The sequence below is a fragment of the Phycomyces blakesleeanus genome (assembly GCF_001638985.1).
Source record: "Phycomyces blakesleeanus NRRL 1555(-) unplaced genomic scaffold PHYBLscaffold_2, whole genome shotgun sequence".
NCBI lineage: Eukaryota > Fungi > Mucoromycota > Mucoromycetes > Mucorales > Phycomycetaceae > Phycomyces > Phycomyces blakesleeanus.
Window position 1 is genome coordinate 1,609,815 of NW_017265135.1, and position 16,950 is coordinate 1,626,764.

The 16,950-nt window shown below is 36.4% G+C and overlaps 6 protein-coding genes across 6 annotated transcripts in view; 2 read left to right on the forward strand and 4 right to left on the reverse strand.

The window, feature by feature from the left end:
- Positions 1 to 443: 443 nt before the first annotated feature.
- Positions 444 to 776, reverse strand: PHYBLDRAFT_139611 (hypothetical protein; the record flags this gene model as incomplete). Its single annotated transcript, XM_018430256.1, has 2 exons — positions 444 to 637; positions 701 to 776. The coding sequence occupies 2 exons, from the start codon at positions 774 to 776 to the stop codon at positions 444 to 446; spliced, it is 270 nt and encodes an 89-aa protein (XP_018297622.1).
- Positions 777 to 1,141: 365 nt separating this feature from the next.
- On the forward strand, positions 1,142 to 2,290 carry PHYBLDRAFT_162639 (hypothetical protein; the record flags this gene model as incomplete). Its single annotated transcript, XM_018434670.1, has 6 exons — positions 1,142 to 1,248; positions 1,325 to 1,363; positions 1,393 to 1,528; positions 1,739 to 1,800; positions 1,934 to 2,001; positions 2,256 to 2,290. The coding sequence occupies 6 exons, from the start codon at positions 1,142 to 1,144 to the stop codon at positions 2,288 to 2,290; spliced, it is 447 nt and encodes a 148-aa protein (XP_018297623.1).
- A 144-nt stretch (positions 2,291 to 2,434) lies between these two features.
- PHYBLDRAFT_130006 (hypothetical protein) lies at positions 2,435 to 7,276 on the reverse strand (the record flags this gene model as incomplete). Its single annotated transcript, XM_018429328.1, has 5 exons — positions 2,435 to 2,771; positions 2,839 to 6,089; positions 6,202 to 6,432; positions 6,482 to 6,832; positions 6,923 to 7,276. 5 exons carry the CDS (start codon positions 7,274 to 7,276, stop codon positions 2,603 to 2,605), a joined length of 4,356 nt encoding a protein of 1,451 aa, XP_018298298.1. The 3' UTR covers positions 2,435 to 2,602.
- Positions 7,277 to 7,462: 186 nt separating this feature from the next.
- On the forward strand, positions 7,463 to 8,518 carry PHYBLDRAFT_162641 (hypothetical protein; the record flags this gene model as incomplete). The annotated part of the gene is made up of 1 exon (XM_018434671.1): positions 7,463 to 8,518. One exon carries the CDS (start codon positions 7,463 to 7,465, stop codon positions 8,516 to 8,518), a length of 1,056 nt encoding a protein of 351 aa, XP_018297624.1.
- Positions 8,519 to 8,651: 133 nt separating this feature from the next.
- Positions 8,652 to 10,405, reverse strand: PHYBLDRAFT_162642 (hypothetical protein; the record flags this gene model as incomplete). The annotated part of the gene is made up of 9 exons (XM_018434672.1): positions 8,652 to 8,702; positions 8,735 to 8,846; positions 8,919 to 9,114; positions 9,184 to 9,311; positions 9,379 to 9,695; positions 9,741 to 9,845; positions 9,912 to 9,992; positions 10,047 to 10,183; positions 10,252 to 10,405. 9 exons carry the CDS (start codon positions 10,403 to 10,405, stop codon positions 8,652 to 8,654), a joined length of 1,281 nt encoding a protein of 426 aa, XP_018297625.1.
- Positions 10,406 to 15,323: 4,918 nt separating this feature from the next.
- Positions 15,324 to 16,950, reverse strand: part of PHYBLDRAFT_58631 (secreted endopolyphosphatase) — a gene marked incomplete at both ends in the record, with an annotated part of 2,304 nt that continues 677 nt past the window's right edge. Inside the window, 6 exons of the mRNA XM_018440363.1 lie at positions 15,324 to 15,543; positions 15,600 to 15,789; positions 15,847 to 15,974; positions 16,055 to 16,371; positions 16,416 to 16,520; positions 16,584 to 16,664. Of these exons, the coding sequence (XP_018297626.1) occupies positions 15,324 to 15,543; positions 15,600 to 15,789; positions 15,847 to 15,974; positions 16,055 to 16,371; positions 16,416 to 16,520; positions 16,584 to 16,664 (1,041 nt within the window). The remainder of the gene's footprint in view (positions 15,544 to 15,599; positions 15,790 to 15,846; positions 15,975 to 16,054; positions 16,372 to 16,415; positions 16,521 to 16,583; positions 16,665 to 16,950) is intronic.

A 16,950-nucleotide genomic window follows, 5' to 3' on the forward strand; every position in this document is an offset into this window, starting at 1 on the left:
ATAGAGAAACGTTTAAAACATACAGTTGGGGTACGTCTATATCTAATGATTAAAAAAAAGAAACGAGAGTTTTGTAAACGCCATAGAAAGGTATTATAGTTGAATTTGAAGTATATTTACTAAAATAAGAGAAAGATTGTAAAATCATAAATCTTTAGCTCTTTGTGGATTCTTGATATTAATCTTGAGAATCTACAAGTTACCTCTCTTTTAGGGCAGCGAATTTTGTAGTCATATCTGTTTGTGAGAGTTTGATATTTCCTTGTAAGAGGACTTACAGCGAATACCTTAAATAGTGAATGGGATATGTAGCTGTGTTAACCAAAATAGATCATGCTTTATTATGAATGCAGAGTAAATTTAAATTGAAATATATACATAAAAGATATATGAGATGCAATAGTATGGATACAAATTAAACTTTCGTTTAAAAGAAAACGTAATTAAACAGTTGAAATGTTGCACATTTCAAAGACAAATTGTCTTTCCACGTCAAGTTGGGAAGGATCCAAAAGAATTATAATGCCATCGTCTTCTCCATCGTTATCACAATAGGGAATTTCGAACTCGCCAATAGAAGATTTTGTAGAGTCAGCAAAATGAGTAGAGTCTGTAGCTGTAGTAGCAGTGGTTGAATCTAAGTAAATTATATCAATAGACCAATTTTTATTTTGATATTCAATTAAAGTTATATTCCCACCTTGAGAGTACGATCGAAATCTTTTAGCTGGAATAGTAGAAGTAAAGTTGGCTGTTAAAGAGGTTTGATCGAACATAATAAAGTAATCACTGACAGAAAGAAAGCTAAAAGCTAACGCATGTATGTCTAAGCACTTTATATGATATTTGTAAGGTGACTGTGACAGGGTATTAAAATAATAAACGCAATATTTGCATAAAAGTGTCGTCCCTTACAAACAAACAGAAAAATGCATAAAGCTGTCGTGTTTCGGGGGTTATGACCTACACTAAAAAAATTGCTTATCATGTATTTAACAAGCCAATTTAGTCCAGATATATTAAACATTCTGCCAAGAAAAACTGTAATTTTAATGTGTAATAGTTTCAATCACATCAAATATGATACCGGAATAGTTGATCTGCCTATTCTTATTGAAAAAATGGAGACTTTTATAAAAATATGAAGCTTGTTCCAACAGGCAGTATCTTTTATGCTCCTAGTCATCTCTTGAAAAAGTTTAAGCAAATCCCAAACCCTAGTCTATATCGCCGCTCTCAAACACCAAAGTAACCTGCCATATTCTTCTAAAGTAATTTTCCAACCAGTTTATTTTCTTATATTATTTTTTATAAATTACTCTAGATGTACCAATCCAGATTGTTTGGAGGACATGGCTTCGTTGTAATATGAACATCGTTTGTGGAATCGAGTTCTTGCTGGGGTTTTAACATCCGACATACCCTTCACCAAATGCGACTTGATGACACGATTCCGGAGAGGCTCACCCATGTTCTTCAAGTTGGGAGTACTGCGATATCAAGAGAAAATGTCTCGGACAATCACTATGTGAGTCGAAAACTAATAAATACAAGACATCAAACAATTTCCAGAAGAGCACCATTGATTAGAGGAAGAGTACTATTCTTTTTCTGCCTAATTGTCGCCAGGTTTCCCCAAGATACCTCTTTTGAGAGTTATTACGGTCTTTAAATAATTTTGCGAATATTTTTATTACTTTCTGTAGTGCATAGGGGAGGGGTTGCTTTTTGATTAAAGAAAAACGCAATGATGCGGAAAGAGTGGGATACTGACAAGATTTCTACTTCTAAACCAAAATGGTAAAGGAACGTGAAGAATTAAAATTGAAAAATATTTATAAAAAAAAACACTGATCCTACGCAGACAATATTTCCTGGTTGGGAACGACATTTTCTAGTAGCAGACAACATTTTGGTTCTCCTGGACCACAAGTTGTGTCGATCTTGCTACAATATTTGCCTGGGACGGGATAGTACGACCCAATACCTTTAGAGAAAAGGGTAAGTAGCTTTGCTTCTAACTTTTTTTTTCAATAACAAACCTTGGTTCACTCTTCAGTAATATAAATAAGATAGGTGAAAGAAAGGGAAAGACATGATACGTGTAAGAGGGCCAATGAATAGTAAGATATCAAACAAGATTGCGTCACAATCTTATGACAACAACTCTTAATAGACTTTTGCATAAACGGCTATTGATATAGTGTATTTGTGACTAATTATTATTATTTATTTATTGTCAAGTCAAAATTTAGGGCGCAAACGGCTATTAATTGAATATACTGTATGAATTTCAGAACACATCATTTTGCCCTCAAGGATTAGAAAAGGACATTGAGCCAAAGAGAGGTGGTCAGAATTAATTAGTCCGGTTAGATAGAAATGTAGTTCCCCACAAAAAATGTCAACTCTGTAGTATTAGCGTTTTTCTTTTGAAATATTTAATAAATGTCAAAGTATGACCCCCCAAAAAAGAAAAAGAAAAAAAAAGGGGGAAGGGGGGTGCATGTAAGATAAAAAAGTAATTATGGGTGATGTAGCGCTTATTTTACATTTTATTTTGCTAGTCTGTCCTGCCAGTCTGTCCGTAAGGTTTCCCTAATTAAAGTGCGGGTGCGCTCTTGTTTTCGACGTATGCCAAAGCCTTCTCCTTGACGTGCTCAATATCAGCCTCAGAGCCGTTTGCACTTTCGTACTGCAGCCATTTCTTAAAGAGAGACTTCATTTTCTTTGAAGAAAACTTTAAAGATGTGACACGTTCGAAAAGACGTCTATATAAAATATGCCAATTAATAATATTAGTGTCAAATTCATCAGATATTCTAATAATATTGTTACCTGATCAACTCTTTGTCGCCCTCCTTGATCTCCATATCAAGATAAATATTCCACAGATCAACACGCTTGGGGTAGTTGCCCAAAACACCTTCAAAGATTGTACGTCCACGTTCAGGCTCACCGTGCTTGAACTCCATCTGGGCGAATTTTGTGATGGTCTTGATGTGTTTGTGTTTAGGAAGAGATTTTAAGCTTTTCTGCAATAATTCGCGTGCCTTCTCAAAGTTCTTGTTCTGTAAGCAGTAGAGACCAAAGAGAGTCCAGACCTTGGATGACTGACTAAACTTCTTGGTGGCTTCTGTCCAGAGAGCTTCTGCTTTATCGAACTTTTCACTGCGCTCGTAAATCTTTGCGAGCTGGAGGTATATCTTCTTGGGTTCACAGAACACAATTGCACGTTTAAATACTTCATTAAGAGATTCATCAGTGCCAAAGTTATTCTCGAGGTTGAGCATGGCAACCCAGACGTTCAATTTCTCTTGTTCTTCGCGGAAACTGATAGTCTTGAGAGCACGCTCACCAATCTCACGGGCCTTTGCGACTTCGGAAAGCTGGAGTTGGTATGCCATGTAGTTAATCCAAAGGTAAGAAGAGTTTGGAGATCCAATCAAAATACGCTCATAATCAGCAGAAACCTGGGGTGCAAGTGTAGAGAGCTCTGCAGTCTTATCCTCAGAAATCTGTTTCTTTGACTTCTTCTTCGTCTTTTCCTCCTCTTCTTCATCTTCGGAATCACTTTCTTCTTCTACTTTGGCAGCGGCCTGACCGGTCCAGTCAAATCCACCGACAGCCAACGCAGGTGTCTCATCGTCTTCGGAATCCTCTTCCATTTCTTCATCTTCATCCTCAATTTCCTCCTCACTCTCCTCCTCCTCATCCTCCTCCTCCTCATCTTCTTCCTCGTCTTCATCGCTATCAGCATCGGATGCATCTTCCATCTTAGTATCGTCATCAGCCTCCTCCATATCAACATCTTCCTTGACAACCTTGACCTTCTTAGCTTTCTTAACGGGACTGGTTCCGTTAACATCGCTTTCCTTTAATGTAGCCTCAATTCTCTTCATGTTTTTCTCGACATTAACAATCTTTGATTTTACCAATTGACCTGTGTGGAAAATAGTCTTCCATTCTTTGACAAATGAATCAGAGAGATTGGCAATCTTAACACGAGCATTGACGTGGCGGCCGTATTGGATAAAGACACCGGAGTCGGATATGTTCTCAACGTAGCCGTAAAGAACATCACCTTGGCTAACATCGTCAACTGATTCAATTTCTCTATTCTCGGCCAATCCTGCAGTATCAGGAGATACACGCGACTCTCTCAAAGACAAATCGACACGCTTCTTAGAGGCATCGATGGCTACAACGGCACAACGAATGATGGTGTCTTCCTTGATAGATTCGGTGGGGTTTTCGACGTATTTATCAGAAATATCGGTCAAGATAACCTTGCCGGCCATTTGTCCAGTCAACTGGACCAACAAACCGTGAACTGGGTCAACTTTACGGACAACACCTTGAAGAATTTGTCCAATGGTAACAGATTCATAGGTAATGGAAGTTGGTGTATTAGGCTTGTCTACATTGATCAGATCAAGTGTGTTTTTGGAAGGATCGGATGTCAAAACAGCCACCTCAATAGCCTCACCAATGGCAAAGTTCTTATTAAAGTTGTTTGCGATCTCGAGATCGCTTGAAGTATGTTGCTTGCGGACAATTCCAGATACGTGACTACCAATACTGACACGAAGTTGGTTGCGAGCTATCTCGGTGACAAAACCAAGGTACTTTTGGCCAACCTTAACATCAGAAATAGCACGGGGGGCAACAGGTTCTTCGAGAAGAGAGCACTCAACAGTTTGCTTGGTTCTAGAAGTGTTTGAGATGGGAAGGAAAGTGTGGAGCTTGACATCACGCACACCAAGGACCTTGACCTCGAGCTCCTTGTTTGTACGGAAATGACGGAGAGGATGCTTGCGGTTCTTAATTTCATCGATGGATTTGAACATTTCGGTCAAATGAACACGGCCTTCCATACCATTGGGAAGGGTAACATTGATCTGGAGACGTTTGGCCTCCTTGACCTTGGCAACAACATGTGTACCAAGCATCTCATCTTCGGTTCCGGGCACAGTCTTAGAAGCCTTCTTATTGGAGAATTTGTTTTCAGAGTTGATGCATGAAACTACCAAGTTTTTCTTTTCCTCGTCTACGCTGATAAAGGTAACTTTGAGAGTCTGTCCGACGCGGAAGGCCTCAGTAATATCCTTAATAGATGCCTCAGTCATTTCAGAAGCGGGAGCAAAGGCAGTAATGTTGTTGTAGAATCCAATGATACATCCAGCACGCTTGACGGATACAATGACACCATGAGTAGTCGTTCCAACCTTGATATCATCTTTGGAGGTGATGATAGGAAGGTCACTCTTTATCAAAGAATTCTTGAGGGTGAGGATGATACGTCTTCTATCCCCATCTTCAGCTAACAGAACACGTCCCTTGACCTTAGCGCCGGTCTTGAATTTAAGCTCAGGATGTGTCAGCTGCACATCAGCCAAATGTTGAGTGGGTACAAGACCAAAGATATTCTTGGAAAGTTTAACGAGCAAACCGGAGGGCATAAGCTTGAGAATAATACCAGTAACCATGCTTCCGACCTTGACATCAGAGATAGAGAGATACTTCTCTGCAAGGACGCTGGGCTGAAGAGTCAATTGCAAAACGGAGTCAGTGGGGTTATAGCCCAAAACTCGGGCGCGATGGGTAGTGCCAATTTTGAACTTTCCACTGGAAGCGGAAACAGACTTAATGTGTTCGTCAGCCAGACGGGATATGTGCACAAAGCCAGTTACGCCTTCAAGAGAAGGAATGGAGACATTGAGGCCTGAATGGGTAATACGGACAACCTCAACATCATCTAAAAAGCTGCCAATAGGGAAAACATCGCCAACATACTTTGTCTTATCTTCTACAGTCAACTCGGGGGTTTTGAGTTCAAGAACATGGGGTAAAAGAGATCCACCGATTGTCTTTTGTTCAGTGTTGAGAATGCAGTACATAATGCGGAAGTTGATTTTTGTACCAATACGGTAGGCCTCTTCGAGATTAGCGGTGAGGGGCAAGTGAGAAGCATCGATAGTAGCCTCATAAAGACCCATAAACTTCACAACAAGACCAGTTGAAGCTACATCTTCAATCATACCGTTGACGAGCTGTCCGGGGGTAACCGAAGTGATACGAGAGAAAGGCTCCGTGATCTAATGTATTTTATCAATGAATGAGCCACAATACAAAATTATACCTTAACGCACACTTGTACAAATGTACATTCTCACGCCTAAACACCCACGGAACACTTACAACACTGTGAGAGATCTTGTTGTGGCTTAATACAACATCGACTGAACGCTTGCTTCCAGCCTTGCTAGAGATAACACAGTCTACAATCTGTCCAGGCACAAGAGGTTTTCCTTCATTGCTCTCAATGTACTCTGCTGCATCCTTGGTTTTGCAGAATGCAGTAAGATCCTTGACACCAAGAGACATAATGTAACCGTGATCTTCGACACTTTCAACACATGCACCGAGAACCTATAAAATGTTTTAGGTATTTATTCCAAGAAAAGAGAAACTAGCTTACCATTCCAGGTACAACATCAGCCTTGGCAAGGTCCGAGTTCACAACCTCGGGCTTCATTGAAAGCTCAATGCGCTTCTTAACGACCTTGTTTGTACGATCCTGGAGAAGGGTTAATCTGCAGCGAACCCATTGTCCGACGTGGAACAAGGTATGAAGGTTGGGGAGTGTGATATTTTCGTCTTCTTCTTCATCATCACCCTGTGCTGCCACTTTCTCGACAATAGATGTCAACGGTGTTGAAATCTCGGTGATAGGAATAACACCCACCAATTGATGAGGCAGAGCAACAATCAATTCGAGGTCGTTGATATGTGAAATACAGCCAAGCAAAAGAGTTCCAACAGTCAATTTCTATATAATTATATAGAAAGTATAAAGTAGCATTGTTTAGTATTTCAAACAACAGTAAAAAGCGAATCATAAAAGATTATTCAAATTTACCTTAAAGCTCAATTCATTAATTACAACTCTTTTTTTCTCGCTCTTGGGTTGGGTTGCTGCAGGGACCTTTTTCTTCTTTTCGGCTTTACGCTTCTTTTGTACAGGCTCTTCGGTAGTCTTTGAAGGAGTCTGTAAAAGAATTTTTAGATTTTGAGAAATTTCTCGAGAATTACTTACGTTAGTAAACAGATCGCTGGCAACTTTGTTAGAGATCTCGCGGTATTCGACAGGAGTCAAAGTGCTTGCTCCACCACGGGGGAAATTGACTTCCTCGCTGGCAGCAGCTGCACTAGTGCTTGCAACAGCGGTGGTGGCTTCGACATCGGATGCGGTCTTTCTCTTCTTGGATACCATGTTGTATAATATTTCGATGTCGAGATCTAAACTAGATCGGGACTTTCCTTTTTTTTTCCTCTTCTTAAAATAAAAAAAGTGCCCCTACTTGAATAAGCAAGTCAGTAACAAAAGTCACGGTTTAGACTCCTTCTAACTAAAGTGGCTTATCTTATGCAAACGCTACTCAGTCGAACTCTCTGAACAATGGTCAAAACATATTTTCCTTGGTCATTTGTCAAAGACAGCTGGTACAAACAGTACCATCCTTATGGCGAAGAAATCATTCAGCGCATTCGACCCGTCCTAGAGGCCACGCAATTATTCGAACCCGAACTGCCCGAGAATGCTTTTTATACTGGCCAAAACTCTAATGGTGTTGTATCTGTCTACATTACCGCTGAAGCGTTAGAGAAAGTACGACAAGAATTAGAAAACGTTACCAGAGAAATCCTTTTACCCTTTCCAGACCCAATTTCAGAACAGCCTGAACCCGTAGATTTAGAAGTCCAAGAACTCACATCCACTGTAGCCCTTCTCCGTCTCTCAAAACGTGTCAAGAAGATCAATAAGCGCAACGAACGGATGAAGCAGGCTGAGGAGGAACTAAAGATGTCGAAAGAGCTCATTGAAAAAAAGAAGAATGTATTTTGCAGTATCGATATTGAGGCATGGGAAAGGGATCAATCGCTCTTGCTTGAGATAGGATGGAGTATGTATGATTCCAAGACCGATCTGTACATGGACCAACATTACCTTATCAACACGTACAAGCATTTGAAGAATGGCAACTTTGTAGAAGATAATAAACTTCGGTTTCAATTTGGGACTTCAGTTTGGAGTACCCTTCCTCAAGCACTTAACGAACTCAAAAAGGATCTAGACTGGGCTGTGGAACGAGATGGCGAGGTTATCTTGGTTGGACATGGATTTGAAAGTGATTTAAAATATTTATCAAAACACAAGTTCAGATGGCCAGGTACTCGCCCTGGAGAGAACGACTCTGAAGATGTGCACAAAAGTGCTGTTACGTGGATTTTAAATACAGACACTCTTTATGCTGCTTCTATCCATGATCTGCACAACCCACCGTCTCTTGGAAAAACACTGAAACTGTTCGATATCGATACCTGGTGCCTACATAATGCAGGAAATGATGCTCATTATACATTACAACTATTCTTGGCCTTGGTCAGTAAGGAGAATGAGGAAAGACTTCGAAAGTTGAAAGAGGAAAAGGAACAAGGAACACCCACTGGATGATCCAAATACCTATTTGTTTTATTGCTATACAAGACTCTTTAAAATTCAACAAGATAATATCGAAAATATTGAAAATACAAATATAAATACATTATGTACATTTCATTGCTTTTGACTACTAACAAACATATATCTAATGTAATCTTCCATAATATTTTTCTTTTTGGCCAACTTTGTAAACACTCTTGAAGTGGTAGATACATCAAAAGAACTGACTCCAAAAAGCTCAGAAGCGACGTATTCTACTACATATTTGATAGGCTCATTAGCTTTGCTACTGATATCGGCATAGTATTGAATCCAATCCAAGATAGTTCCAGTTCGGTGACTACACAGAGCATTAATATTTGTTTGTTTTAATATGTATATATATAATTTACGCTTATAATATACAACTTACTTGGCACTTTTGATGGTGTAACTAAATACCCGTATAGCAGGGTTATAAACAGGAATAATCGAAGGCGCATTAAATAGCACACCGACTACTTTTCTTTTGACCATTTCTGTTGATCTAAGCTGGGATTTATCATTTGTGGCACTAATCAAAGAAAAGTCTGAATTATCGTCTTCGACTATTACAGACAGTGCATCAGCTTTAAAAACAGGAATAAAATTAGGTTAAGAAAATATTTTTAGATTTGTCTGTGCATATTTATACGTACAATTAGTGTGCCCGTAGAACTGGCCCACGATAACGTCACTGTAAGAGCCCAAAAGATTAATATACATGTCGTAGCAGGTACTCTTGTATAGTATATTCCCGGTATTGTCTTTAGGTGGAACATGTCCACTTTTAATGTACAAGAGAAAAGCTTGGTTAGTCTTACACAATGCGTTTTTCTTATCGTTCAACATACACAATATATATGCTGCGCTCGCTTTTGCGTGCATCTCGTAATACACGTTGTATCCAGGAAATGTGCAAGTACCCTGGACTACCTTCAACTTTGCACTCTTCTATTTCAAGGTTAGGCTCAAAAAAGAATATTGTATTGACACTGATAGCCTGGAGTTTTTCTGGAATGATATCTTGGACAAAGTATCCACCGGTAAGAAAGTCGTTTGTTAAATTCAAATTTAAGCCTGACCAAATGACCTGAAGCTGTTGGAATATTGTATTGTCAGGTCCTACGTTGTCTTTTTTAAAGACGTCATTGTTTCCAATGGTAGGAATCTAATTACATGTCAGAAAAAGTATATTGAAGATAGATAGACTTACAAAACGGGTTTTTGTAAGGTTATAAGTCTGACTAAAAAAAAGAGCAGTGACTCTGTGTGCTGTCATTACATCTTCAATTGTGCGTAAAAGATCGGGATCTCTATCCTAAACACAATAAAGTGTAATCAGTTGAGATAGCAGTGTAATGATAGAAGTACAGCTATATCTTACATGACGTGCGGTATCACCCGTGTACAAAATAAAATCCACATTTTGAAGCTCTTTTTTCATAAAGCCAAACGAATCCACAATCTAGACAGCAAGTTTAATATACTTACAAAGCTCCGTTCTTCAAATAATTAATACCAAAGTTGCAGGCGAATCACACTGGGACCCTGGTGTCCCAAAAATACCCGCTACATTATTAGTAGAATCGGTTCCATTACGATGACAAAGTGTAGCAGGGTCAGATCCTGGCAAATAATAGCTATCCAGATGAATATCTAGTACAAAATTACCATCATTAATAAATAAATCAAATGAAATTATCAGAAGAAAAGAAAGGCAATACCTGTGACATGTAGAAAGTTTCCGTTCACTGCTTTAGATGGTTCCGTACGAGGCTTTATCTTGTATATGCTTGGACTGTAAGAATATAATCCAAATGGAATGGCTTCAACGGTCAAAAAAGCCGCAATACTGGTAAAAATATATGCCAGTTTCATTTTGAAGCCGAAACACTAAAGAAGAAAAAGAGTTGGTAACTCTGAGTTGTGAAATTTTATATAAATTTTATTGGCGGAAGTAATTTTGGGTTCTGTGTTTTTTTTTTTGGTAATCAGTCTTTGAGTGCAAAAAAGCCAATGATGATAATACCAATGATAGACCGAACCTCACTAAAGGCTGGCCACACTTGAATCTAACAGGTTAGAAAAGACAATCTATACGTCCAGTACGAATATAATTTTCGGTTCTTAAAACTAACTTTTTTCTTTAAAATTAAAGGTTATCGTTTTCTTCTAAAAGCAAATTTTATTATATTTGTTTGGTAATCTTTCAAATTGTATGTCGTCGTAAATCTTGGGGAGTATTAAGGTAGAAATATTTGCACTTGAAATATCTACTTTAGAATTTTCATTACAAATGATTAAAAGGAGCATTTAGCTTCTATATATATGGCGAAATGAATATCGTTAACGAGTGTGGGACTGGGTCGTTAAAACTTGTTATCGACAAGAAGCATTGCAGCTTCAAAGCAAGTTTTTTTTGTAATACGTAAAGAGTAAGTTATAAGGAATCATGGATGTCTAAACTTATGTCAGTCGGAAATGAAAGGATATTTAAATGTGATTTATATAAGACTAACCATTAAGCAAGTTTCTACGCTTCATACTAATTAGAAGATTGGGTGCTTTCAACTTAAAATTGCAAAAGGTTTGAGCTCCTATGCCACCTATACCAATCAAATCGTTATTTACACTCACATGTCTTAAAAATGAGTAGAATGATCAACAAGATCATCACAATATTCTTGACATGTGTAATAGAATGACTTACAAACAAGCTCTTAAGGAGAGCAACAAGATATTTCGCTTAGAGTATATTTATAAGAATATATTCATGTCATTCTGATAGAAGTACCAAAGAACCCTGGCTAAGCATTTGATATTCTCAAAATTCTATAAAGCATGGTCTATATGCTTATTGTTCCCAAGTTTAGTGCTATTTTTTTTAAAGACTAGGTTCTTTTATATAAAAGTTTGAAGCAAGAGAGAGGTTTAGAGAGCTATGATTTTGTCGGTAAAGAAAAATTAGTCGACATTAAATATATTAGATGTATTTTCCTTGACGAATGCACTTTTAATACTAGGTCGAGAACCAGTATGGCTTGGCATAATAAAGTGAGTATTGCGTTGTGGCAATTCGAGGACATTCTGCTATAGAATTATGGCAAACTCAACTCAAATTGCCATAGATTTGGTAACAGTTCAAAGGAATTCTGTGGCAATCTCAAAATAGAAAGCACATCTGCTGAAATACAAAGTTAAAGTAAGCAACACAAGTTTGACAAATATAGATAGAGATATTTTGCCACAACACGGCATCTACTCTGTTTTTTTTAAAAAAATGTATTCACAATTTGGCACTCTATTTTGGATTATGTCTAATTGATGATGGGACTAATTTACATTAGGGGGTTTCAACAGTCCTTTAGGCTTTTAAGCTTAAGCTTTGAGTTTTGAAGTAGTAACTAATAATACGTAAGAGTTACTAAGTGTTTTTGAGTACCCTAAATGCTTCTTTTAGCTCTATTAGGCATTGTAATAATATTATTGAAGTTTAAAGTATTATTGAAAGAGGCAAAAATATTTGCATCAAGGATTTATTAAATTTCTAAAAAAAAAACAAATTTAAGCAAGGATGTATTAAAAGATTAGAGATTCATTCCAGCCAATCATTTATCACATTTAAACTCAAAAGCTTAAGTTTAAAAGCTTGAATGGCTGTTGAAATCCCCTATTATATCGCATCTATATCTTTAAAAAGTTGGAATATAAGTACGTGACTTAGACCCTGCCTAAATTCTCTACAAATCTTCTTACCATTTTACGACCACATCACTTAAAGCCTACTATCCATTCAATAAACTCCTTGACTCATTTTTACACATTAATTGTAATATATAGTAGCTAAACTTTTTATAGGGAAGAGCTATACTTCCAAAAGTATGCTAATGATTTATTATTTATATAGGTCTATAAATTCATCACAAAAAAGATGTGTGTGTCTGAGTGAATTTCTGTGTGCCTGGGTGGATTTGTGTGTGTGTGGGTAGATTTATGTGTGCCTGGGTGGATTTTGAGTACCAGACGTGGCACAGCGGAAGTACAAATATTAAGATAGGCAAATTGAGTAGTAAGAAAAAGAACGTCGTTATCGATTAATATATATAAACATATTATTCTATCTCTTTAATAAATAACACTTTCACAGTATTTACTTTCTCTAATCTTAAAATACTACCCTAAAAGCAGTTCCGACCACCTCGTATATTTTTTAATTTTTTTCTAATGTAACACTCTCACAGTATCTATTTTTTCTAATATTGAGATACTAATCCAAAATCAATCACAAATACCTTAATTGCAATGCAGTATAATATTTAAATAAAGTTGAAATTGGAATAAGAAGTTCAATTACTTGCTAGTAAATAAGAATAAAAAATTAAAGACTAATTGAAAACTTGTAAAAAAGCAAAAATAAAAAGAAAATAAAATAAAATAATTAATTTAAATTTCGGATGCCCAGTCTTTTTGGTAGATTTCAGGGCATTTTTGGAACTCAAACGATCTAAGATGTTTTTAGTAATTTAAAAACACCTGGGAGCGTGGCATTTTTGTGAGGCTAGCAGTTCTTGTACACAGAAAAAAATGCGACTGTGTTTCAATATATTGTTTCTCCTAATGTCGTATAATCAAAAAAGCAAAATTATATCACTTCGGAATTAGAAGCTTACTTTAGAAAAAATCTTACTAAACGGTCTATTTTTTATGTGCTACAAATAAAGTAGCAAAAAAAGGTCGGCAAGTGAAAATTAAATAATTGGATTTCACATATAATATTGCACTTTGATATGTGTGTGTGTTTTTTTTTTAAAAAAATAACAAATCATTTTGACTTTGTTTTGTACTATCTATGATTTATATCTCTAGTAGAAATTGAAATGTAGCTGCTGCATGTGCTCTTACAATGTTACATTTACAGTTTGCAAACGAAAACCAAATTTTTGCACTACGAAAACCAATACCTAGCTGAAAAAGTACTCAAAGATTTGCACTGTTAAAAATTAGCATTGCCCAAGAATAATCGATTAAATTAAGTCAAAAGTATAAAGGCCTATTAGAAAAATCCTTTAAAACAGGGCTTTGTCTCGTGCGTGATAAATTTGGTCAGTCATTGGCCAAAAGCCCTTCCCTTTTTTTTCTATACTCACACTTCCATACAAGTCATTATTTTACAATCACAGGCCCCATTTTTAGTATTTAAAAGAAGCTCAACACAATTCAATAAAGACATCCTTTTACTCTTATTTAAATTTTTGTCTTGCCTCATTTCTAAAGTCAATTGGTTCCTTTGAGATCTGGAGGAGGTATGTTTTATTCAATTGGTTATTTGGCTCATTACACTACAACCCTTATCACAACACTTGACAGCTTAAAAACTTTTATTCCTTTAATTTACTTGTAACTACCAAAAACATCAACACTTATTGGACAATAATTTAAACTTAAAATAATAAACGTAAAAAATATATTAGACTGTCGAACTTCCCCATAAATTAGAACCAATAAATAAGGCTTGATATTTTACTCTTACCCTTTTCCCTAAAAAATATATAGAATTATAGAAAGTTAAAGCCTTGTAATAAGTTGAATTATATTAAGTATATATATATATAAGTACAGGCATGTAAGGTAAAAAAGCGTCGATGTTTTCTCTGCTAGTTTTACTGTACTATAAAGCAAAAAAGTGCAGGTTATCTTTATTTGCTTTGAGCTTTCAAAATATCTGTGACAGATAAATTTAAACGTATCATCAAAGTTTGTATAATAGACAGGCATATCCTTGACTACCTTGATTTTAAAGTATTACTAGCTTTAATCCAATATTTCAAAAAAAATGAAAAGGAAGAGGCATAGTGTATGTGGTATACACACCACAATTGAGTGAAAAACAGACTCCACAACCAAACACTGGTTTCTTCTTGCTAATGAACCTGGCAAGTTAAAAATCTCCGGAACTGTTACACACCAGGCACATGTATACTACACACTCATACAGTGTAAACCAACTATTACACAACAAGGATTTGAATTACAGGGATTTTAATAGTAACAGATATAAACAATATTATTTGGTCTCTTAAAAGAAATAACACTCTCACAGTATCTACTTTTCCCATTATTGAGATACTAGCCCAAAATCAATCCCGAATGCCTCAGTGTACAAGAACATATAATCCCCCTTTTTTTATACAAATTCTTTCCATAAAAGAATAATGCGCTGGCTCAAAATCAATGTACCATGTTACTGACATTTCAGTTGTGTCAGAACAGTCATTTTTCTTCTTTTTATTTTGATCTGTTTTCTGCAGGAATGATTTGCTTTTCTCACACAGTTTAGTCATGAAAGAAATACATAGCTAAATACAGATACAACAATTAAAAAACTTACGGCTATCTCTCTTTCTATGCACTACCAAAATATGGGTCCGTTTTCTATCGATCTTTCTTTTCTTTTCTTTTTTAGTGCAAATTCAAATACACTTGAGCTACAGTACCTGAAAGCTCAGCAAATGTTTGTTCTTGGGATATATACAAAAACAAGAGCCTTTTACAATAAATATGCAGTTTTTGCTGTGAGTGTAAAAGCAAGAAAGCAAATAAAATATGTCCTTTGTAGGCATATATTAAGCTATTATCTTTGTAACGTTCTAGAAAAAGTTAGACATATTTGTGAATGAAAAAATGTGTGCCTTTAGCTTCTTTATACTTTATGGGATGTATTATAATACAATGAAGAGATGCAAATAAGACAAAAATAAATGGTAATAAGATAAGAAGCAATGTCTAAATATGCAAACTATGGCTCGACCAGCATATAGTTTTTGTAGTCTTTACGAATACTTTTATCAGACTCGAGTTTGAGAAAAACCTTTGAGAATCCAGCAGAATTAAAAGTCTTGACACCAAACAAATGTGAAGCTTGATATTCAACCTTATATTCAAGTTTTCCTTTTCTATTGGCTGTTTTAATATCTGCATAGTATTGTGTCCAATCAAGGATTGTACCAATTGGGTTTCTGGGTATGTGGTTAATACATTTATAAGCTGCACATATACTAGACACACAACTTACTTTATTCCTGCATTGTCATACATGTACACCCGCATAGCAGGGTTGTGGACGGGTATTATGGATGGTGCATTAAAAAGCACGGATACTATCTGAGAGCTTTTGGCAGTCAGTTCGGTGCTATTATTTTTGTCGAAAGCAGCTACTGCAGAATATTCAGATCCCTTTTTGACAATGGCAGTCAAAGCATCAGCTACAATAAAATGTAAGTTATCCAAAGAAAAAGACAATATTTGATTTGTATACTTACAATTTGTATGTCCTGTAAAATGACCAGCAATCAAATCACTGTAAGTACCCAGCACATCAATATACATCTTGTGACAAGCCGGCTTAAAAATAATTGATCCATCATCGTCGTTAGTAGGAATATGTCCACTATTCGGGTTCCAAAAAAAAGAAGAATGTTAGAAATGACCTAAATATTTGTGAATATGACTTGTGTTGGCTCAACCTACAGAACATAGGTCATTTTGTGCTGTGTACGTGCATTCTTTAGAACCTGCTTCATCCAAGCAATGTGAACTTCACCAGGGCTATTTGGAACATCGCAATCTTCTTTTTGAATATTCTTATTGAAGAAGTACATTGAGTTGACTACCATAGCCTGTAATTTTCCAGGTATAATGTCCTGTACAAAGTATCCGCCTTTATCAAAGCTGGGTCCCAGATTGAGATTGAATGGAGACCAAATGGTCTTGAGCATTCCAAATATCGGGTCATTGGCTGGCATATCATTGTGCACAACCATGTCGTTGTTTCCAACAACAGGAATCTATAATGTGTTAGTATCATAAAATTACTGTGAAAGACACTTACGAATGGAATATTGTGAATGTCGCAGATATCTTTAAAGTACTTTATAACAGTTGTGTGTTCTTCTAAAATTTCTTTTTCTGATCGAGGGATTAAGACGTCTCTCTCCTAATGGACATAGAAGATTAATCGATTGATAAGGCATGTCGTTCTAGAAAGAAAGTTTCATACATGACGTGCGGTGTCTCCGGTGTAAAAAACAAAATCAACATCACTTAAAGATTTTTTGATGAAATCAAATGATGCTTCAACCTAAGATCAATGTTAGTATACATTCTTTAGTTGATTTTATTACTTACCAGTGTCATTGGAGAATCACACTTTGTGCCAAGTGCACCAAAAATTCCAGCAATATTATCTTTCTTTTTTTTACTCATACGGTGACATAACTGCTTTGGATCAGAGTGAGCCAAATACAGAGTATCCAAATGTATATCTAGAAGTAAAAGATTAAAAGGATATATGTCGGGGGGGGGGGGGGGGGTTAGTTTTGGATTATTATTTTAAAAAAGGAGGTATAAAGGGGGTTTGGGGGGGG